General features: G+C 48.3%; 1 protein-coding gene across 3 annotated transcripts in view; it reads left to right on the top strand.

The window, feature by feature from the left end:
- Positions 1–24,717, top strand: part of LOC122387615 (corrinoid adenosyltransferase-like) — an 85,680-nt gene that overhangs the window by 32,217 nt on the left and 28,746 nt on the right. For all 3 annotated transcript variants that reach the window (XM_043377969.1, XM_043377968.1, XM_043377970.1), the window contains exon 2: positions 11,281–11,448. In XM_043377969.1, the coding sequence (XP_043233904.1) occupies positions 11,281–11,448 (168 nt within the window). The remainder of the gene's footprint in view (positions 1–11,280; positions 11,449–24,717) is intronic.

Here is a 24,717-nt window from a genome sequence, read left to right as displayed (position 1 = left end):
ACCCTACCCCTACCCTACCCCTACCCAACCCTACCCTATCCTACCCTACCCTACCCTACCCTACCCTACCCTACCCCTACACTACCTTACCCTACCCTACCCTACCCTACCCTACCCTACAATCCCCTACCCTACCCTACCCTACCCTACCCTACCCTACCCTACCCTACCCTACACTACACTACCACCGACAGTCCAAGTTTCAGCTAAATCGGCCTAGAAACGGCTGAGATATTGCAAGAACAAATTAATTGTATTTACTGGCGAATCATCTTGGCGAGCGGTGCCCGGCGTCGGTATTCATTGCCAAAGGTCAACGACCTCCCGGCTCTGATTTCGCTCAGTTTTGCAAGCGAAGAAACTGAGCCTTTGCTGAGCCTAAAGCACGTGCCTTCTGCTCGGCGCCGGTCGCGGCCCCACCACGTGCACACCGCTGAACCCACCCCCTCGAAAATTTAATACGACAAATTAGTGTACGCGTCCGACTTACAGCGAAAATTTCACCCCCGTAGCCCTTACCGTTCCCGAGCAATAGCCTGTTTTTGCCGATTCTAATGCTAACCCTATGGCGCACATGAGCACGCGCCACGGGCGCACCCCCGGCCGCATCGTGCCCAAAATTTAATACGACCTGTTGAATGACGTGACCCACGAGTCGTGAAAATTTCACCGTCGTGCGTCAATCGACGGCGCCTTAATAAGCCTTTTTGGGAGTAACCCCGACGGCGGCGGCGTGGGCGGCGGCGGACTTTTTAAGATTTATATAATACTAGAGGTACAGGTTTACGCGATAACTGTATGTTTTGATTTATGTTATGTTACGGGTGTATTCGTTTGGGTGATTGACTTGTATTTTTAGCTGTATTATTTGGGTAGATTTGGGTAGCTGTTTTTAATTGAACTGTAAGGGATGGTGATAGTTGCGGGGTGTTCAAGTGTTTTGTATGTTGGGCCCTTTTTGAACTCAACCCAACCCCTACCCTACCCCTACCCTACCCTACCCCCTACCCTACCCTACCCTACCCTACCCTACCCTACCCTACCCTACTACCCTACCATACCCTACTACCCTACCCTACCCTACCCTACCATACCCTACCCTACCCTACTCTACCCTACCCTACCCTACCCTACCCTACCCTACTATCCTAACCTACCCTACTACCCTACCCTACCCTACCCTACCCTACCTAACTCTACCCTACCCTACCCTACTCCTACCCTTACATTACCTTACCCTACCCTACCCTACCCTACCCTACCCTACCCCTACCCTACCCTACCCTACCCTACCCTTACACTACCCTACCCTACCCTACCCTACCCTACCCTACCCTACCCTACCCTACCCTACCCTACCCTACCCTACTCTACCCTACCCTACCCTACCCTACCCTACTCTACTCTACCCTACCCTACCCTACCCTACAATCCCATACCCTACCCTACCCTAACCTACCCTACAATCCCCTACCCTAACCTACCCTACGCTACCCTACCCTACCCTACCCTACCCTACCCTACCCTACCCTACCCTACCCTACCCTACCCTACCCTACCCTACACTACCACCGACAGTCCAAGTTTCAGCTAAATCGGCCCAGAAACGGCTGAGATATTGCAAAAACAAATTAATTGTATTTACTGGCGAATCCCCTTGGCGAGCGGTGCCCTGTGTCGGCCTTCGTTGTCAAAGGTCAATGACCTGCCGGCTCTGATGCTTTCCATTCAGTTTTTTAAGCGAACAACTGAGCCTAAAGCACGTGCCCTCTGCTCGGCGCCGGTCGCGATTCTAATGCTAACCCTATGGCGCACATGAGCACGCGCCACGGGCGCACCCCCGGCCGAATCGTGCCCAAAATTTAATACGACCTGTTGAATTACGTGACCCACGAGTCGTGAAAATTTCACCCTCCTGCGTCAATCGACGGCGCCGCAATAGCCGTTTTTGGGAGTAACGCCGGCTGCGTAACCCCGACGGCGGCGGACTTTTTAAGATTTATAATAGTAGATAGATGACAGTACGATGAATGATATTGTTTCTTTATATGCCATTAGTTACATTCTATAATGTAAGCAGATAAGTCTGTCGGCGAGCAGTGTAAATATGACAGTAAACAGTAAACAGTATGACAGTAAATATTCGCGAAGATATTGGATCGAGGGCGACTCATTGTGCCGTCCTCGCTCGCCATAGAAACCACGATGCTTATCCTTAGAATCTGGAAAGAACTCGTGCGAAAAGAGGCCTCAAAAAGACTTCTTTTTGAATGCTTTAGTCCCATGCGGCCCTGGTGGCGCAGTCGGTTAAGGCGTCGACCCGCGGTGCGGGCGGTGCCGGGTTTCGGGTTCGATTCCCGGTTCCGCCCGTTCCGCGGGCGTCGTCCCCGGCTGTGTCACCAGGTGTGGGGTAGGCTCCCACTTCAGCCGTAGCCTGGGGGGTGTGGGAACAAGGGCCAGGAGGAGGAGGAGCCCTACTGTAATTGGGCCACAAGTGCCTGTTGGAGGGAGGCCCAAATAAATAATAAAAATAATAATAATAATAGAGACATGCTGACAAAAAAGAGGACGGAACGCCAAGCATAGAACATTGCCTATGTGGGAGTGTAGGCAGGGGATGGAAAAGGGGCCAGGATGAGGGTTGTGTGTTTAGGCATGGTTTTTGGTTTCTTATTTCAACAGATTCTGCTATTTTCAGATCAGCCACATCTTTACACACTCTCTCTATGGTAATTTTGAATGAGGATGACGATATACTACATGATTGGTGGCTGAGGTTGACATGGTCTCCAAGAGGGGTGTTTTTGGTCTTGTTTTTAGCATTCCGTAGATGCTCATTAACCCGCGCCCGGCTGGGGGGGGGGATCTGCCCCCTCCCGTTTTTCGCCAATAACTCTAAACGCGTTACGCCAGCGACGTCAAACTTTCAGTACCTTATAATACATCAATTTGACACGTTCCCTGAAGATTTGAGCGAAATCCGTCGGAAAATTTTGAGAAAATGGCGTTTTAGTGACGTCATGTTCGCCATTTTCGCCTAAAAAACGGCAAAATTTCAAACGCCGCTAACATCTTCGTTTTTAAAATAATAAAGACGTAACAAAAAAAGGTTATACGTGATTTTACTTAGTCTATCAAATGGCTATCTCGGTTTTTTGAAAATTTTGGATTTTGGCCCAAATTTTTTTCTTCAAAAAAACTGATTTTTTGGAAAAATAATTATAAAATCCAAAATTTTGAGTGTATCGAAAAACCGGAATATATGTCAGAGAAGTGGTCTATGTGCACCTACATACCAATTTTTAGAAGAATCGGTTCAAAAATGTGGGAGTTATTCAAAATTTTATGACTTGACACACAAAATTTTTGAAAAATGAATTTTTTGGAAGTTCTAGACCTTGTACGGAAAAAATAGCACCATTCGATTCGCCGTGACAAACTGCATCAGATAGACACCTTTTTAGGCCTTAACAACCAACTTCAAAATTTGACCTCACTTGACCTGACCTTGACCTGACCTCGACCTGAAATTCATCCAGATGTGGTCCATATCACTTATGGAGTGTGCCTATTGAATTCTATGAATAAAATGACCTATAAAACATGTGTCGCACATGCCCTTTTGTATATTTTGTTTTTGGTGACCTGACCTGACCTTGATCTTGACCTTCGAATGATATTGTATGCAACGAATATTGTCTTGGTAGCCTAAGAACACTTTTTGAGCAATCAGTCTCAGTCCATTATTCGGCAACTACGGTGCAAGGCTGATAATGTAGAAACTTGCATTTTGTACCCTTGACCTGACCTTGACCTGACCTCTGACCTACTTAAGCAAAAAAAAATCGGCTCTTAAGATCCGCCTTGTTGAGAGCTTTTGATTGCCGTTTTCCCCGTCTTTCTACGACCATCGGTTCGGAAGTTAGACGGGGGGGGGCAGAATCTGCCCCCCCCCCTCTCCCAGCAGGGCGCGTATGGCTGAATAGCCCAGCGGGGCGCGGGTTAAATCTTTCGCGGACTCTCCTTTTTGATTCACCTAAGTACACAGCGGGTTTCTCATCACACAGGTTACATGTGATTTTATATATGTTACAGAGAGTTTGAGAAATCCGTGCTAGGGAGTTTGCAAACTCCCTGACCCATCAGTGAGTTTGCAAATTCACTAGGGAGTTTGGCAAACTCACCAGGGAGTTTGCAAACTCACTGACCAGTCAGGGAGTTTGAGAAATTTCAAAGCGATTGGGACAAATAAAAACAAGTGTGCAGCATGTGGGTGGCATTGCCGTCCGTGATGTTAATTAAAACAAAGGCGCCTAGTTGTACATGCGGCCTATTTAACAGTCGCTTGCTGACAAAAAGCTTACAGATCATATGCACCACCATACTTTTGATTTTAAACTGTTCAGTGATCTAGCACAAAACATGTAGCGCCGCTTTATTTATACATTTATTTAGTTCACGGCCCAACTGTATCCGTTCCACACAAGTGTGGCTATTCCAGAGTCAGGCTCAATATATCAAAGTAGAAACAGCTACAGGAGTAACAGTGTATCAGTAGTTTATTTGGACTTCAGCAAGGCATTCGATAAAGTTCCACACAAAAGACTCTTGATCACATTAGAGCGTCATGGTTTAGACGGTCCTCTTCTCAAATGGATAGGGGCCTGGCTAGTAGGTCGCAGGCAGCGAGTCATTTTAAATGGCCATCAAGCCGACTGGAAAGCTGTCAAAAGTGGTGTGCCTCAGGGAACTGTTTTAGCACCATTGCTTTTCGTTATTTTTGTAGATCTTATAGACTCTGACTTAACAAGTAACATATGGAAATTCGCTGATGATATCAAGATAGCTAAAAATATTACTTCAGATGACGATAGAAGAGCACTACAGGCAGACTTAGATGCTCTTTTAAAATGGAGCAAGGAATGGCAGATGGAATTTAATGCTGATAAATGCAAAGTTCTTCATCTGGGAGTAAAAAGTAACGATACATATTATTTGAATGGAACTAAGTTGGCAATTGTGCGGGAAGAAAAGGACTTGGGTGTTTTGGTGACAAATGATCTGAAGTTCAGTGGCCATTATGTGCAAGCTCGAAAAAAGGCTTTAAAAATGTTGGGGTTATAAATAAAAATGTATCATATAAAAGTAAAGAAGTAATGAAAAGACTCTATTGTTCATTAGTTCGGCCTCATCTTGAATACTGTGCACAAGCATGCCACTCGTCTCTAAAAAAAGATATAAAACTTTTGGAGCGTGTGCAGAGGAGGGCAACAAAGATGGTTCGTGGGCTGGGTGAAATGAGCTACAGAGAACGCCTGGCTTCCTTAAATATGTTTTCACTTCATTACCGCAGGATAAGAGGGGATTTGATTGAACTTTTTAAAATATACAAAGGGATTGAGAAGTTAGATTTTGGGAAGATGTTTACCCTCAATACAAATTCCACGAGAGGAAATGGGTGCAAACTAGTAAAGAAATTTTCCAGAACCAAGTTAAGACAGTCCTTTTTTACCAGTAGGGTCATAGAAGCTTGGAACGGTTTACCTCCTAGAGCACCCTAGAGTTATCAATAGTTCCTCCTTAAGTAATTTTAAAAATGAGTTAGACTTGCATTATAAACAGCGTGGGATAGTGTTCGATGAAATGGTGTAATTGTACCGTGTTTTACATACAGTGTTTGTTCATATACCTGTAACCTCGTTGGGCCCAAGTGGCCTGCTGTTACATGGAATACATGTTATGTTATGTTAGCTCTGTTGGTCATTTATGCTAAAGCATATAAGGCATACGTGTGGAACACTTGTGTGGAACGGATCTATGTATAATTGGGACATGAACTAAATAAGTGTATGACTAAATGAAGCGGCGGTACATGTTTGGGCTAAATCACTGAACAGTTTAAAATCTTAAGTAGGCATTTATGGTGTGCATATGATCTGCAGGCTTTTTGTCAGCGTGTGACTGTTAAATAGGCCGTAAAACTAGCCACCTTTGTTTTAACATCACGGACGGCACGTATGACACCCACATGCTGCACACTTGTTTTTATTCGTCCGCAATCGCTCTGGAATTTCTCAAACTCCCCGACCGGTCAGTGAGTTTGCAAACTCCCTAGCAAATTTGTAAACTCCCTAGTGAATTTGCAAACTCACTGATGTGTCAGGGAGTTTGCAAACTCCCTAGGGAGTTTGCAAACTCACGGATTTCTCAAACTCCCTGTATCATATATATCATTCGGTGCGGCTTGACATAGCGAATGCGATGGTACTGTTGTCGCAAGATAAGGGCCCAGGCGACCTGTAGTTCGGATGCGGTGAATACCCTCACCCTCGCCACAACTCGAGTGGGGGCTGAGCTGGGTGGGAGGAAGGGTGCACTCGGCCCGAGCTGTGGCGAGGGTAAGGGTATTCACAGCATCAAAACTACATGTCGCCTGGGCCCTTATGTTGAGACCAATAGTACCACTGCCGTAGTTCTAAGACCATTTTTGTTGAAGGCATTTGCGAAAAAAATAAACCCCTGGCTCTGGGTCTTTGACCTGACCTCTGGCCTCAGGTCACCATAACTATTTTTCTATTTTTATGGGTCAAACGCTACGCAACCGTGCCCGTAATTTGCATTTATCTCTAAAACACTATTTTTGCAGCTATTTGACGTTCACGTCTGTGACGACGAAGTTTGCCGTGCGTGGGTCTGGAAAATCGACCCTGTGACGTCATCAAGGGGCTAGGTCCTTTTTTTACTTCAGAAGATGTCAAATTGATGGGAGAAAAGGTACTGAAAGTTTCGTCTTCCTATGCCTAAGCGTTCGGGAGCTATCGCCAATATTCGCCGGGGGGGGGGACAACGGCCCCCGTGCTCGTGCACACTTTGGAGACCGTCGCTAGCTGGCGTCGTATTTTTCTTTCGTAGAGGCGAAGAATGGCGAGGGATGGGTAGGGGATCTCAGAGTCGACCACCACCCGGATCAAGGGGTGACATGGCTTGACAAACGGCAAACGGCAGGAGCAATGTATTAACCCGCGCCCCGCTGGGCTATTCAGCCATACGCGCCCTGCTGGGGGAGGCAGATTCTGCCCCCCCCCCCTGTCTAACTTCCGAACCGATGGTCGTAGAAAGACGGGGAAAACGGCAATCGAAAGCTCTCAACAAGGCGGATCTTAAGAGCCCAAATTTTTTGCTTAAGTAGGTCAGAGGTCAGGTCAAGGTCAGGTCAAGGGTACAAAATGCAAGTTTCTACAGTATCGGCCTTGCACCGTAGTTGCCGAAGAATGGACTGAGACTGATTACCCAAAACGTGTTCTTAGACTACCAAGACAATATTCGTTACATACAATGTCATTCAAAGGTCAAGATCAAGGTCAGGTCAGGTCAGGTCAGGTCACCAAAAACAAAATATAGAAAAGGGCATGGGCGACACATGTTTTATGGGTCATTTTACTCATAGAATTTAATAGGCACACTCAATAGGTGATATGGACCACCTCTGGATGAATTTCAGGTCGAGGTCAGGTCAAGGTCAGGTCAAGTGAGGTCAAATTTTGAAGTTGGTTGTTTAGGCCTAAAAAGGTGTCTATCTGATGCAGTTTTTCACGGCGAATCGAATGGTGCTATTTTGGTTTCCGTACGCGGTCTAGAACTTTCAAAACATCATTTTTTCAAAAAAAAATAATGTGTCGTGACGTCATAAAATTTTGAATAACTCCCACATTTTTGAACCGATTCTTTTAAAAATTGGTATGTAGGTGCACATAGACCACTTCTCTGACATATATCCTGGTTTTTTCGATACACTCAAAATTTTGGATTTTATAATTATTTTCCAAAAAAGGCAGTTTTTTGAGAAAAAAATTGGGCCAAAATCCAAAATTTTCAAAAATTCGAGATATCCATTTGATAGACAAAGTAGAATCACGTATAACCTTTTTTTGTTACGTCTTGATTTCTTTAAAAATGAAGATGTTAGCGGCGTTTGAAATTTTGCCGTTTTTGAGGCGAAAATGGCGAACATGACGTCACTAAAACGTCAATTTCTCAAAAAAATTCCGACGGATTTCGCTCAAATTTTCAGGGAACGTGTCAAATTGATGTATGATAAGGTACTGAAAGTTTGACGTCGCTGGCGTAACGCGTTTAGAAGTTATTGGCGAAAAACGGGAGGGGGCAGATTCTGCCCTCCCCCAGCGGGGCGCGGGTTAAGTTATTAACCCTCGCCCGCACATGCTATTTCCCCATCCTACCGGTAGAACGCACATGGGGGGGGGGGGGTTGCCCTCCCCCTCCGCGCCATTTCGTTCCTGTTGGAGATAGAGCTTCGCGGTAAAGAGCAAAAAGATTATTTGGGAAGAGACGAATCCAATGATGCCCATTTTAACCTTCTCAGGTCAGTCATTGACCTTCCAGTTCAGGTCAAACTAAAAAAATGTTGCTGTTTTGGGTCACCGTTGGATATCAAGTGCGCTGCTCACCATATACCGATGACAATGCCGTTTTGTGGTGCACAGCAAGCTAGAACCTCTTTTTCACACTATCCGACCAGGTTTTTGCTGCTGAGGTCATTTCAGGTCAAGTTAGGTCAAGGTCAATGATATGTGTTTGTATGTCTGTGTGTGTCTGTGTGTATACTGATGTGTGCACCGATTGTTTATGTGTCTATATTACATGAGATCATGAAATGAGAAACTTTTACCAAAAATACAGTCAAAGAAACTTCACGAAAAGTAAATTCAGCTTGCCTAAAACGCATTTTTTAGATGACCTAGGTTGACCTTGACCCTGACCTTGACATACCGGGTGATCATTTGGGAATGAGATAAAGTAAGTGGCACGTGCAGATGTGTATTCAATAGCACACCAGACAAAAGACGCGCCATTAGACTCGTCATCGTGGGACATTTTGTACTGCACACTATTATACACCTGCAAGCCACTGTTCATCTACAGCAGGTGCTCAAAGTGGCCACCCCCTTCTGAGCGGCACAGCTCAGCCCGACGGCGTGTGTGACGCGCCATCTTTCGCAGCTGCTCTTCGTCCATGTTGCGGGCGAAGTCCTCAACCAGTTCCTTCAGCTGTGCCAGCGTTTGGGGCTCGCTGCGCACGATCTGAGCCGTCACCAACGACCAGAAACAAAAGTCCAGACAAGACAGGTCGGGACTGTACGGCGGCCATCGGTGTTCACTGTTCCGGGAGATGACGCGGCCGCCGAACTTCGAGTGGAGGAAGTCCATCACGGGAGCAGTGACGTGCGGCGGCGCGCCGTCCTGCTGGAACCAGTACTGGTGGCGCGTCGCCCGAGCCTTCACCGCAGGCCACACCACCGTCTGCAGCATCTCCAGGTAGGCGTCGCTGTTGACGGAGCCAGTGAACCAGTGAACTGGCAGGCACTTCCCATCCACCACGCCCACCCACGCCATCACCTTCTACCCCTGGGCCTTCTTGCATGGCACGAGCTTGTTCGGATTCTCTGGCGACCAGCACACGGTGTTCTTCTTGTTTGGAGACGGATGCAGAACAAACCACTTTTCGTCACTCCAGAGTACACGCTCAAACCACTCCTCATCATGGGTTAGCCAGAATTCACAGGAGTCCATCCTGGCCATCCGCGTCATCTCCCGGAACAGTGAACACCGATGGCCGCCGTACAGTCCCGACCTGTCTTGTCTGGACTTTTGTTTCTGGTCATTGGTGACGGCTCAGATCGTGCGCAGCGAGCCCCAAACGCTGGAACAGCTGAAGGAACTGGTTGAGGACTTCGCCCGCAACATGGACGAAGAGCAGCTGCGAAAGATGGCGCGTCACACACGCCGTCGGGCTGAGCTGTGCCGCTCAGAAGGGGATGGCCACTTTGAGCACCTGCTGTAGATGAACAGTGGCTTGCAGGTGTATAATAGTGTGCAGTACAAAATGTCCCACGATGACGAGTCTAATGACGTGTCTTTTGTCTGGTGTGCTATTGAATACACATCTGCACGTGCCACTTACTTTATCTCATTCCCAAATGATCACCCGGTATGTACATCGTCTAACAGCATGTTCCATGATAGGTGGGAGGTAAGACTGGTAAAAAAGGCCGAAATCAACGTGTCAAAATCTCACAAGACCCATAGCCAAGGCAAGATATTGGGTATTTGTCCTTTGGGTCATGACATGACCTGAAGAACAAGGTCATATCTCCGAAACAAAAAACCACAGAAACTTGAAATTTTCAGTGGACATCAAGAAAGGATAGAGGAGCAGCTATACGAAAAAAAAATCAGGCTTCTAGCTCTAAAAATGTTGAGTTGCTGAGTGCAGAGCAGAAAAACTACCTGGGGAGGGGATGGCACCCCCCCCCCCGCATGTGCGTGCGAGGGTTAACGATAGCGAGGTAGGCATTGCGTTGAGTACGCCGCTGCGGCTATGTATACCTAGTACCTACCTCCTGTTGTGGTGCGCGCCGCCGGCTGCTGACAGTAGGTGTGCTGGCCGCCGACAGCCGGCCGCTGCGGCTGTGTATACCTCCTGTTGTGGTGCGCGCCGCCGGCTGCTGACAGTAGGTGTGCTGGCCGCCGACAGCCGGCCGCTGCGGCTGTGTATACCTCCTGTTGTGGTGCGCGCCGCCGACTGCTGACAGTAGGTGTGCTGGCCGCCGACAGCCGGCCGCTGCGGCTGTGTATACCTCCTGTTGTGGTGCGCGCCGCCGGCTGCTGACAGTAGGTGTGCTGGCCGCCGACAGCCGGCCGCTGCGGCTGTGTATACCTCCTGTTGTGGTGCGCGCCGCCGACTGCTGACAGTAGGTGTGCTGGCCGCCGACAGCCGGCCGCTGCGGCTGTGTATACCTCCTGTTGTGGTGCGCGCCGCCGGCTGCTGACAGTAGGTGTGCTGGCCGCCCCGCTGCGGCTGTGTAATGTGTAATGTGTATACCTCCTGTTGTGGTGCGCGCCGCCGGCTGCTGACAGTAGGTGTGCTGGCCGCCGACAGCCGGCCGCTGCGGCTGTGTATACCTCCTGTTGTGGTGCGCGCCGCCGGCTGCTGACAGTAGGTGTGCTGGCCGCCGACAGCCGGCCGCTGCGGCTGTGTATACCTCCTGTTGTGGTGCGCGCCGCCGACTGCTGACAGTAGGTGTGCTGGCCGCCGACAGCCGGCCGCTGCGGCTGTGTATACCTCCTGTTGTGGTGCGCGCCGCCGGCTGCTGACAGTAGGTGTGCTGGCCGCCGACAGCCGGCCGCTGCGGCTGTGTATACCTCCTGTTGTGGTGCGCGCCGCCGACTGCTGACAGTAGGTGTGCTGGCCGCCGACAGCCGGTCGCTGCGGCCGCTGGCCGGCGGCGCCGCCACGCGCGGCCTGCGCATCTACACCAAGACGGGCGACGGCGGCACCTCCAGCACGTTCACCGGTCAGCGGCTGCCCAAGGACGACGCCCTGTTCGAGGCGCTCGGCTCTGTGGACGAGCTGTCGGCCACCGTCGGGTGAGCGTCCACACCAGCGCACCAGTGCACGCACTCCCAAGCTTATGTATACCTAAAAGGCGTGAAATGGATATGGCAGCACTGTAAGGCTGGATGTATAGCACGCAATCTTTTAAAGGCCGTGAGATCGAAAGCACGGCACGCTATTTACTGTACTTGGTAGCCGCCGGTTTTTGAGGATGCCGTAGAATGATTTCACCCGTGAGCAGCTGCGCACATCTCAAAACACCGACAATAACCAGTATAACGCCTTTTGGGGCGACTAACGGAGCGAGCGAGAGGGTGGGCCTTGCACGTGCGAAATTGCGAGGGGGTGCCTCCAACTGACTTGTGCACGGCACCCTTCTAACCGGTCTCTAGCGATGTGCCAAATTTGAGCACAATCGGTCCAGCTGTTCTCGAGATTTGGAAGCGGCACCCTGCACGTGCGCACGTGCAAAATGGGTCCCAACTGACTTGTGCACGGCACCCTACTAACTGCTCCGTAACCGTGTACCAAATTTGAGCACAATCGGTCAAGCCGTTCTCGAGATCTGGATCGACCCCTGCACGTGCGCACGTGCAGCAGCACCCCAACTCTGGCACATGGATATGCATTGCCTAGTGGGTGCCTACCTACATGCCAACTTTCAGCGCAATCGGCCAGGCAGTTACCGAGATATTGCAACTATTACAAAAGTGACACCTCTTCGTTTTGCACGTGGCACGTGCATAAGGGGTCACCCACATGCATCGGGAATAGTCCAATACTTATTATAGGATTAAATTGGACTTACTCCACAAGAGAATCGTTTTCGGTCGGAGCTTTCGACATGTATTACATGTCCTCTTCAGCGAAGGTCGGTAATCGGGGCGAAAATAAAACGTTCGGGTCGAATCGAATCGCACAAGATGTCGGTGAGCTGCGCAGAGTTATTTAGGCCGCTTGAATTATAAAATAAGCAAGACTGAAACACGTGACGACAATAAAAGTACACTCAATGAGAAAGTCTACCAAAAAACAAGAACGCATACCACACTAATAAAATCCTAAAAATATAGAAATCAATACATACTATCTCGGTACAGAAATATAAAACGTTATACATACCTATAAATACCACAAAAGTTAAAAACTACAAAGATGCTAAAGCAGGTGGGGTACAAAAGTGTAAAGAGATCAATATAAAAAACACTATCACACGATATAAATGTTTAAAACACTATAAAACTACTGGCAAACACGACGAATTATTGGCAGCCAGCGGTCTTGCAGCAGCGCACCTGAGTTTCTGTTCACATTCGCATCATTAGGCGACACCAAGACGGCCTCCCGCCGTCCCACAGTCCGGATGTACGCCGACTCGAGCAGCAGTCGCATCTGGTAGTGGTTGGCTCGATTTAGTACCTTGACCTCATCGAAGGCAGGTGAACAATCCCTGTGAGCACTGAAGGCCGATGCGTTGGCTCGGCCTTCGCATCGGCTGCACAGGATCATCTGCCAAGTTGACGGTGATCCTGTGGTCTACATCGGCGAGACAGACCGTGAGCTAGGAACCAGAGTCAGAGAACACCGGGAGAGCTGGACTGGAGCTGTTCGCTCGAGAGCCAACGCATCGGCCTTCAGTGCTCACAGGGATTGTTCACCTGCCTTCGATGAGGTCAAGGTACTAAATCGAGCCAACCACTACCAGATGCGACTGCTGCTCGAGTCGGCGTACATCCGGACTGTGGGACGGCGGGAGGCCGTCTTGGTGTCGCCTAATGATGCGAATGTGAACAGAAACTCAGGTGCGCTGCTGCAAGACCGCTGGCTGCCAATAATTCGTCGTGTTTGCCAGTAGTTTTATAGTGTTTTAAACATTTATATCGTGTGATAGTGTTTTTTATATTGATCTCTTTACACTTTTGTACCCCACCTGCTTTAGCATCTTTGTAGTTTTTAACTTTTGTGGTATTTATAGGTATGTATAACGTTTTATATTTCTGTACCGAGATAGTATGTATTGATTTCTATATTTTTAGGATTTTATTAGTGTGGTATGCGTTCTTGTTTTTTGGTAGACTTTCTCATTGAGTGTACTCTTATTGTCGTCACGTGTTTCAGTCTTGCTTATTTTATAATTCAAGCGGCCTAAATAACTCTGCGCAGCTCACCGACATCTTGTGCGATTCGATTCGACCCGAACGTTTTATTTTCGCCCCGATTACCGACCTTCGCTGAAGAGGACATGTAATACATGTCGAAAGCTCCGACCGAAAACGATTCTCTTGTGGAGTAAGTCCAATTTAATCCTATAATATCTATTTGCTCTCCACACTAACATGTCTCTAAGTCAGTCCAATACTTGGTAGAAGGAATGAAGCTACCCTACAAAAATTACCGCATGTAAATCGGTCAAGTGGTTGCTGAGATATAAGCCTCGCAAAAGCGTGACCACGGCCGGCCGGCCGGCCGGCCGCTCATACTCGGAAATTTCCGTTAAAGGTAGTGTGCCACCTTTGAAAGATTTCCCATTTTATTTTTCCTAGGATAAGAAGCTTCTGTTTTTACCTAATATCGCAAAAAAAAAAATCAAAAATGGGCCTGGAATAGTGCCTTTTTCGCCTAAAAGTTTTTCGGTTTTTAGATATGTATAACAACTGTAGTGGGCTCACCTGCAAACAGGCGTCGGGCAACAATCGCGAATGCGGCGCACTTGTGACAATAAGCAAAGGTCATTATAGTGTTACGACCATACGACGTACGGGAATGAGTTACCAGTATAACGCCTTTTGGGGCGACTAACGGAGCGAGCGAGAGGGTGAGCCTTGCACGTGCGAAATTTTGAGGGGGTACCTCCAGCTGACTTGTGCACGGCACCCTACTAACCGGTCTCTAGCGATGTGCCAAATTTGAGCACAATCTCTGGCACATTGATATGCATTGCCTAGTGGGTGCCTACCTACATGCCATTTTTCAGCGCAATCGGCCCAGTAGTTACCGAGATATTGCAACAATTACAAAAGTGACACCTCTTCGTTTTGCACGTGGCACGTGCATAAGGGGTCACCCACATGCATCGGGAATAGTCCAATACTTGGTAGAAGGAATGAAGCTACCCGGCTACAAAAATTACCACATGTAAATCGGTCAAGTGGTTGCTGAGATATAAGCCTCGCAAAAGAGTGACCACGGCCGGCCGGCCGGCCGCTCATACTCAGAAATTTCCGTTAATCTAAGGAAAGACTACGCTCGCTTCACTCGCTCCGTAATCAGCTGTCTAATCGTAGACAACACAATGTCGAGCCTTAAACTGTAAGCCCGTATTGGTATTGTTTCTTTTATTTGGCTGTCGAACATTATTTATGGTTTGAAATATGATTTTATGTAAAATAATTGATATGAAAAAGCCGTCTTATAAGTTATGACCCCATTTCACCACACGCAAGTGGCAGAAACACGGACGTATAATTAAACTGGACCCGCAACACGGACGTATAATTAAACTGGACCCGCAACCACCTCCATTCAGGTGAAGCCGACAAGGCGCCATTTTACGTTGCCAAAAACCCGTTCTCTGAAAGGTCATCGAACCATTACAATTGGAATTGCGTCTAAACGGATGATCGGATCGAGATGCTGGTGATACCGTTCGATGGTTAATGCTTTGAGGCAGGTGATGATGCATGTCACAGGTAATTTGGTGTCACGTGGCGCGTGCCACGTGCCGACAAAGTCGGGAAGGGCAAAAACCTTTAAGCGACGCTCCAAATTAAACGGTGGACGGCACAGGTGCCAAATTCACAGGTCACATGTCCCGGTGTTTGACCATTACCATATGGTATGCTCGGCAGCAGGGGGTGCGGAATGCACGCGCCAGGGGCGAAAAACATGTTTTGAGGATGCATCCTCCGCTTCCGGAAAACCTTGACCTAGGCACACCAAATTTGGCACACTGACACTACTGAACGAGCGCTTTAATTGGCGCTGTGCAAATAGATGTGCTGGGGTACACGGTGCACGTGCTGTGCACGTGCACACCTTTTGATGTTGCACTCTGTGTCACATATACGGGCAGAGCGGGTAGCGCTAGCAAGCTCAAAGCGCCAAATTTACACAGGCCGCCCAGAATGCATTCCAGCATAGTTATTGAGCATATCTATCTCCTGGTGGACCCCAAAGGTGCGCTCTGCACGTGCAAAAAACTATCCGCGCCGGGCGGTGGGGATGCTTGGACACCCCATGTAGGTTTATGTAAATATCTCGAAAACGGCGTTGTGGAGCGCCACCGTTTTTAGCACACCCTTTCATGAATCTTTTTCACACATGCTGCATAACTTTCAGACCCAGGTCACTCAAGGTTAGGTCACCAGGTTACGTCCAAGTGGCCTTACCTTAGGAAAAGTTATAATGCCCGTCATAGCTACACAGACTGAACAATCGGTCTAAAACGTTGGCGGCGATTACTAAGAGCACCATATAGGTATGCGTAAAGTATCTTATCCATAGTAAAGTATCAATTATCCATATTAAAGTAGCTTATCCATAGTAGGTGTCAACCACCACTGATGGCGTCGTAGCATGTTACGAAGGCACTAAAACTATAACTTCTTAAATGTTAAACTGAATTCTAAATTCGAAATCAGCTCCAAAAACTGTCCTAGAAACGTGTAAAACTCGAAAAGGTGAACCAAGGTCAGTAAAGGTCAGTGACCTTGACCTAATTTTCACGTGACCTTGACACCCACCATATTACATGTGACCAACATCATATCACATGTTTGAACACTCGAAACCACGAAAAGACAGCAAACGCGCTGCTAGTGCGCGCCGACGTACGCCGAATCACGATTCCGGCCAAACATGGTCTCGTAATAATAACATATAACATGCTGATTTACCGCTTTTCAGTCAAGTTAGAGCCATTTCTTCTTGGCCGCGGTCACCGGTCCAGGCCACCACATAATCGTATTACACCGCGCTTGCTCAATGCTCAGTTCGTATTGTAAAAGCACTGCGGCACAGCATAGATGCAGGCGCTCTGCTACTGCCATCTATGGGTGAAAGATGAAGATAATGGTTATTGCGGTACAGTATCACTACAGGCGCAAACAACGTGGAAACAAAGATGCCTATGCTGCGCTATCGGGCGATAGTAGCGTAAATTTGCGTTGTTGGGTAGCTAAAAGTTTTGAAGCCCGAATTTGACAAAAGAAATGGTTTGCCGTTTTAAAGACCGTATCAAACAATCTACGGTTACTCTCAATTCTTGCTTTGAGATAATTGGTGATTTGTTTATCAAACTGTGGTACTTACAAGCTATTATCAGCACATAACGAACTTCAGGCGACACCGCTCGTCTATGTTTTGTGTCCTTTGCCTCACGTGAGTGTGATGGGTACCTACCGGAGTAGGCAAAAGTGATATCATCTCCCATTTTCAAATGGATCAGCACCTAAATGGTGAGCCGACCAGGGGGACCGACGAACGTTGTTGTTGTCGTCATCATCGACCATACATAGGTGGCCATCGACCATCGACTATCGACCATCGACCATAGGCCCACGTTTTAGACCGATTGTTCAGTCTGTGTAGCTATGACGGGCATTATAACTTTTCCTAAGGTAAGGCCACTTGGACCGTGGACGTAACCTGGTGAACTAACCTTGAGTGACCTGGGTCTGAAAGTTATGCAGCATGTGTGAAAAAGATTCATGAAAGGGTGTGCTAAAAACGGCGGCGCTCCACAACGCCGTTTTCGAGATATTTGCATAAACCTACATGGGGTGTCGAAGCATCCCCACCGCCCGGCGTGGATAATTTTTTGCACGTGCAGAGCGCACCTTTGGGGTCCACCAGGAGATAGATATGCTCAATAACTATGCTGGAATGCATTCTGGGCGGCCTGTGTAAATTTGGCGCTTTGAGCTTGCTAGCGCTACCCGCTCTGCCCGTATATGTGACACAGAGTGCAACATCAAAAGGTTTGCACGTGCACAGCACGTGCACAGTGTACCCCAGCACATCTATTTGCACAGCGCCTTAAAGCGCTCGTCCAGTAGTGTCAGTGTGCCAAATTTGGTGTGCCTAGGTCAAGGTTTTCCGGAATCGGAGGATGCATCCTCAAAACATGTTTTTCGCCCCTGGCGCGTGCATTCCGCACCCCCTGCTGCCGAGCATACCATATGGTAATGGTCAAACACCGGGACATGTGACCTGTGAATTTGGCACCTGTGCCGTCCACCGTTTAATTTGGAGCGTCGCTTAAAGGTTTTTGCCCTTCCCGACTTTGTCGGCACGTGGCACGCGCCACGTGACACCGAATGACCTGTGTCATGCATCATCACCTCCTCAAAGCATTACCCATCGAACGGTACCACCAGCATCTCGATCCGATCATCCGTTTAGACGCAATTCCAATTGTAATGGTTCGATGACCTTTCAGAGCACGGGTTTTTGGCAACGTAAAATGGCGCCTTGTCGGCTTCACTATCTTCCATAGGAGGTCCATTGGGATCGTCAGTCCAGTTTATTTATACGTCCGTGCTCGGGGTTACATGAGCAGAGTTAATACGCATTACAAACGAACTACAATGGTGAGCGAATAGGAAAATCCGTTCCTGATACGCATTTCCTTGCTCATGTAACCCCGGTACGTGACCCGCAACCACCTCCATTCAGGTGAAGCCGACAAGGCGCCATTTTACGTTGCCAAAAACCCATGCTCTGAAAGGTCATCGAACCATTACAATTGGAATTGCGTCTAAACGGATGATCGGATCGAGATGCTGGTGGTACCGTTCGATGGGTAATGCTTTGAGGCAGGTGATGATGCATGACACAGGTCATTCGGTGTCACGTGGCGCGTGCCACGTGCCGACAAAGTCGGGAAGGGCAAAAACCTTTAAGCGACGCTCCAAATTAAACCGTGGACGGCACAGGTGCCAAATTCACAGGTCACATGTCCCGGTGTTTGACCATTACCATATGGTATGCTCGGCAGCAGGGGGTGCGGAATGCACGCGCCAGGGGCGAAAAACATGTTTTGAGGATGCATCCTCCGATTCCGGAAAACCTTGACCTAGGCACACCAAATTTGGTACACTGACACTGATGGACACGCGCTTTAAGGTGCTGTATAAATAGGCGTGCTTGGGTACACGGTGCACGTGCTGTGCACGTGCAAACCTTTTGATGTTGCACTCTGTGTCACACATGCGGGTAGGGCGGGTAGCGCTGGCAAGCTCAAAGTGCCAAATTTACACAGGCCACCCAGAATGCATTCCAGCATAGTTATTGAGCATATCTATCTCCTGGTGGACCCCAAAGGTGCGCTCTGCACGTGCAAAAAATTATCCGCGCCGGGCGGTGGGGATGCTTGGACACTCCATGTAGGTTTATGTAAATATATCTCGAAAACGGCGTTGTGGAGCGCCGCCGTTTTTATCACACCCTTTCATGCATCTTTTTCACGCATGCTGCATAACTTTCAGACCCAGGTCACTCAAGGTTAGGTCACCAGGTTACGTCCAAGTGGCCTTACCTTAGGAAAAGTTATAATGCCCGTCATAGCTACACAGACTGAACAATCGGTCTAAAACGTTGGCGGCGATTATTAAGAGCACCATATAGGTATACGTTAAGTATCTTATCCATAGTAAAGTATCTTATCCATAGTAAAGTAGCTTATCCATAGTAGGTGAGTAGTAAAGTAATCTTGGGTGTCCACCACCACTGATGGCGTCGTAACATGTTACGAATGCACTAAAACTATAATGTTGAACTGAATGCTAAATTCGAAATCAAATCAGCTCCAAAAACTGTCCTAGAAACATGTAAAACTCGAAAAGGTGAACCAAGGTCATTAAAGGTCAGTGACCTTGACCTAATTTTCACGTGACCTTGACGCCCACCAATCACCATATTGCATGTGACCAACATCACATCACGTGTTTGAACGCTTGAAACCACGAAAAGACAGCAAACGCGCTGCTAGTGCGCGCCGACGTACGCCGAATCACGATTCCGGCCAAACATGGTCTCGTAATAATAACTTAATATCAGATGCTGATTTACCGCTACTCAGTCAAGTTGGAGCCATTTCTTCTTGGCCGCGGTCACCGGTCCAGGCCACCACATAATCGCATTGCACCGCGCTTGCTCAATGCTCAGTTCGTATTGTAAAAGCACTGCGGCACAGCATAGATGCAGGCGCTCTGCTACTGCCATCTATGGATGAAAGATGAAGATAATGGTTATTGCGGTACAGTATCACTACAGGCGCAAACAACGTGGAAACAAAGATGCCTATGCTGAGCTATCGGGCGATGGTAGCGTAAATTTGCGTTGCTGGGTAGCTAAAAGTTTTGGAGCCCGAATTTGACAAAAGAAATGGTTTGCCGTTTTAAAGACCGTATCAAACAATCTGCGGTTACTCTCAATTCTTGCTTTGAGATAATTGGTGATTTGTTTATCAAACTGTGGTACTAGCTATTGCCAGCACATAACGAACTTCTTCAGGCGACACCGCTCGTCTATGTTTTGTGTCCTTTGCCTCACGTGAGGGTGATGGGTACCTACTGGAGTAGGCAAAAGTGATATCATCTCCCATTTTCAAATGAATCAGCACCTAAATGGTGAGCCGACCAGGGGGACCGACGAACGTTGTTGTTGTCGTCATCATCGACCATAGGTGGCCATCGACCATCGACTATCGACCATCGACTATAGGCCAACGTTTTAGACCGATTGTTCAGTCTGTGTAGCTATGACGGGCATTATAACTTTTCCTAAGGTAAGGCCACTTGGACCGTGGACGTAACCTGGTGAACTAACCTTGAGTGACCTGGGTCTGAAAGTTATGCAGCATGTGTGAACAAGATTCATGAAAGGGTGTGCTAAAAACGGCGGCGCTCCACAACGCCGTTTTCGAGATATATTTACATAAACCTACATGGGGTGTCCAAGCATCCCCACCGCCCGGCGCGATAATTTTTTGCACGTGCAGAGCGCACCTTTGGGGTCCACCAGGAGATAGATATGCTCAATAACTATGCTGGAATGCATTATGGGTGGCCTGTGTAAATTTGGCACTTTGAGCTTGCTAGCGCTACCCGCTCTGCCCGTATATGTGACACAGAGTGCAACATCAAAAGGTTTGCACGTGCACAGCACGTGCACCGTGTACCCCAGCACATCTATTTGCACAGCGCCTTAAAGCGCTCGTCCAGTAGTGTCAGTGTGCCAAATTTGGTGTGCCTAGGTCAAGGTTTTCCGGAATCGGAGGATGCATCCTCAAAACATGTTTTTCGCCCCTGGCGCGTGCATTCCGCACCCCCTGCTGCCGAGCATACCATATGGTAATGGTCAAACACCGGGACATGTGACCTGTGAATTTGGCACCTGTGCCGTCCACCGTTTAATTTGGAGCGTCGCTTAAAGGTTTTTGCCCTTCCCGACTTTGTCGGCACGTGGCACGCGCCACGTGACACCAAATGACCTGTGTCATGCATCATCACCTGCCTCAAAGCATTACCCATCGAACGGTACCACCAGCATCTCGATCCGATCATCCGTTTAGACGCAATTCCAATTGTAATGGTTCGTAGACCTTTCAGAGCACGGGTTTTTGGCAACGTAAAATGGCGCCTTGTCGGCTTCACTATCTTCCATAGGAGGTCCATTGGGATCGTCAGTCCAGTTTATTTATACGTCCGTGGGCAGAAATGACAGTGATCAGCTGACGCATTTTTCTTGGCCGAAGTCAGAGCGCGCGGCCCGACGCACCACGCGTATTTGGAAATTCCGACCTCGACGAGCATCAGAAGCCACCTAACAGGCGTGTTCGAAACCGCAGGAGATGATGATGAACGGGTTTATCGAAACTTGATTGGATGAGCATATCGGTAATAGCGATTTCAGTGTGTGCATTTATTGTTCATAGTGGTGTGAAATGTGGTTGGGGTACGACCGACAACCCGTCGGGGCGAATTTCGCACTGGGGTACTCAAAATTTGAAGAATTTAAGACGTTTCCATGAGTTTTGAAGGTATGGATAAGTTCTAAAAATCCGGTTCTCCTTATCTGGGCCATTAACTCCATACGGTCCAAGAAAGCTGGCACACTACCTTTAACTCGAGGGCAGCGCATTTCGAGGAGCGCTGTGGCCCGAAGGTTTGAACTTTGAATTGTGAAAAACGCCCGCCCGCCGCAAAACGCAAACACCGCAAAACGCGCAAAACGCACGCCCGAAACGCCAACGCAAAGGTCGCAAAAAATAAACAAACGGCCGCCCGCCGCAAACCGAAAATAAAAAAAACGCAAAAACGCCGCAAAACAATAAAACCGCCCGCATCGCCCGCCCGCTAACCGCCAACCGAAAACGCCTAAAAATCGCCGGCCCGCCGCCAAAAAAAAACACCGCAAAAAAAACGAAAAAGCGGCCGCCAACCGCAAACAAATTTAACACCGCAAACGACGCAAAAAAAAGAAAACCGCCCGCATCGCCCGCCCGCCCGCCCGCCGCCAAAGACAAACACCGCAAAAAACACAAAACGCCCGCCCGCCGCAAAACGTAAACACCGCAAAACGTGTAAAACGCAAAACCGAAAAGCCAACGCAAATGGCAAAAAAATCGCTCGACCGCCGCAAACCACACAGAAAAAACGCCGAAACGCCGAAAAAACCGCCCGCACCGCACCGACGCTAACTGCTAACCGAAAACGACTAAAAGTCGCCCGCCAGCCGCCAAACGCAAACACCGCAAATAAGCGCCCGGCCGCAGCAAGAAAATAATTTATCAACGACTGGCATACCGCTAGGCTGGTCAATGGTCATTTTCACAAATCAAAAAGATATCTGCAAATATCTCCTAGATGAAAGCGCCCGATTAAAAAACGGATGGCACGTGCGTGTTCCTCGCCCCCAACTTCCTTCAGGTCAATCGTCATTTGGGTCACCTAGCGCATTGACGACCGGCTGGGTGGAATGAACATTGCGCCAAGAAACGTAAGTATATTGTCAAAAAGAATCTCCAGAATGGTGGATCCCAAAAGTTTGAAACTACCACTTTGGCCCACTGGACGACACCTTAAACAGTTGCCGACCGGATGATACCCATTGTTTGGTCACCCACGCCATAGTATGCATCATGGGTGCGCCGAAATGACCAAAAGTCCCAATTTCCGGTGTGCAGGGTCATTTTCAACGGCACGTGGCACGTGGTTCTGGACTTTTCCGGCCATTTTGCGACATACCCATGGGTAGTGCACCGAATGGTGGTTGATCTGCATGGAAGAAAATGGGGGGTCGTTTGGATCGTTTTCGAGCAATCTGCCGTGGAACGCATTTTTTCATTTTGCCCATTGGCTTAACACGGGAATTTTCAAAGTCACGTGGCACGTGCTCCAGATGGTCCGCGGAGGGGAGACCCATACCAGAACGTAGTGGTGTGAAATGTGGTTGGGGTACGACCGACAACCCGTCGGGGCGAATTTCGCACTGGGGTACTCAAAATTTGAAGAATTTAAGACGTTTCCATGAGTTTTGAAGGTATGGATAAGTTCTAAAAATCCGGTTCTCCTTATCTGGGCCATTAACTCCATACGGTCCAAGAAAGCTGGCACACTACCTTTAACTAAGGAAAGACTACGCTCGCTTCGCTCGCTCCGTAATCAGCTGTTTGCGGCTTCAGCGGCATCCATTTCACGCCAGACTTTGCAGCGTACTTTGACGAGCTGCTTTAGTCTGTTGAATTGATGCAACATAAATTCCAAGTTTTTGACGATGTAAATATGCAATACCTTACATTATGATACTTTTAACCCGCCCATAACTGGGGTATTTTCCATAACGCGAGTGACAGGGTCGGGGGGAGGGGGAGGCTCTACAGAGTTCCCCAGCCCCCTCTATCTCCGAAACTACTGGGCTGATCGTCAAAATTCAAACGGTGTCTGATTATGATAGTCCTGGAAAAACTGTCAAAGCAAAACTTAATTTAATTGACTTCGAGGTCACCGATAAGACGTCACTGGTCAGGTCAAATTAATTTTTTGAAGCATTTTGGCTTGTTCACAATTTAGGCTCTGGCCGCCGGCTTACAAGTACGATCAGGCTCATTTTTGGTTTACGCACTCCTTCATATATGCCTTAGAGGCCCTGAGGGTATCGGACTTGTACTTCGAATTTTTCATGTCAAGGCCAGGTCATCCTATATCACGGAAGTTTGCGTCTTGCAGGCTGAAATTTCAACTCCTTCGTGGTTGGGTGCAGAACTTTTTGAATCCGTTAACCCGCGCCCCACTGGCATGGGCAGCGCCACCATGGGGGGGGGGGGGGACCGGTCCCCCGCTATCGAAAGTTAGGGGGGTACAGTACCCCCTATCGGCGAGGCCCGTTCAATAGTTGATAATAGTGTGTTGCGGAGTTATCCGTCGCATTTAATGCATCGTTGGTTAATCAAGGCAGATTCTGAATAAAGATTGCTGCTGAAATATATCGCAGGTGGTCTTAGCCATTTGCTAAACATATAGCTGTATGGAGCTCTGGGCCCAGTTCATATGAGCCCTTTGCTACTAAGTGACACTTGGAAAGGGCGACCAATCAAATGGGTTCATATAGCCACCCTTAGGTACAAACCTGCACCAATGTTCCCAAAAGTGTCCCTCTGATAAGTGGCACTTTGGCAAAGTGACACTTGTCGACTGGCTTTTCTACATATTAACTACGACTAACTAACTACAACTAACTACGACTGGCTAGTGGCTTCTGTATATTAACTGGGTCCAGATGTTAGTGATCGGCAGGCCCTCTGAGATCGTACCCTCCCCTCTTTGGGCGCCAGGCAGAGCCATTACCTCCCCCCACACACACACACACACACCTACCAGACCCCATTGTCGACACAACCAAGTCTACTGAAATTCCATAATACATTTCAGTTACCTACTAACTATATGGATATTTTCCATTCCTAATTAATCGAATTTTTATTTGAGTATGGCAGTTTTACCACAGAAACCATTTATAATGTGTGACATTTAACCCTAGCACTTATGGGGAGAAGTGTTCGGATTGATCCAGGGCCAAAAGGTCACGCAGTAGCCCAAAACCTTACAATTGAGTAGCATCGACTCCCTCTCGTCAAGGGGAGAGCACTCGTTTTTTTCCGCAAAACTTAAGTTCGGTCGGAGGCCGAACGGCTGGGGGTCTAATCGAGCCCTCCTTCCCTTCTTAAGGCCTGGCTAGTGGCTACACTATGCGTTTTCTGCGTGCGTTTTATGCGAGTTTGCGTGATTTGCGGAATATCG

The sequence above is a fragment of the Amphibalanus amphitrite genome, unplaced genomic scaffold (assembly GCF_019059575.1).
Source record: "Amphibalanus amphitrite isolate SeventyFive unplaced genomic scaffold, NRLGWU_Aamphi_draft 000292F_arrow, whole genome shotgun sequence".
Lineage (NCBI taxonomy): Eukaryota > Metazoa > Arthropoda > Thecostraca > Balanomorpha > Balanidae > Amphibalanus > Amphibalanus amphitrite.
The sequence above is the reverse complement of the archived record's forward strand: the minus strand, read 5'-3'. Positions and strand labels throughout refer to the sequence as shown.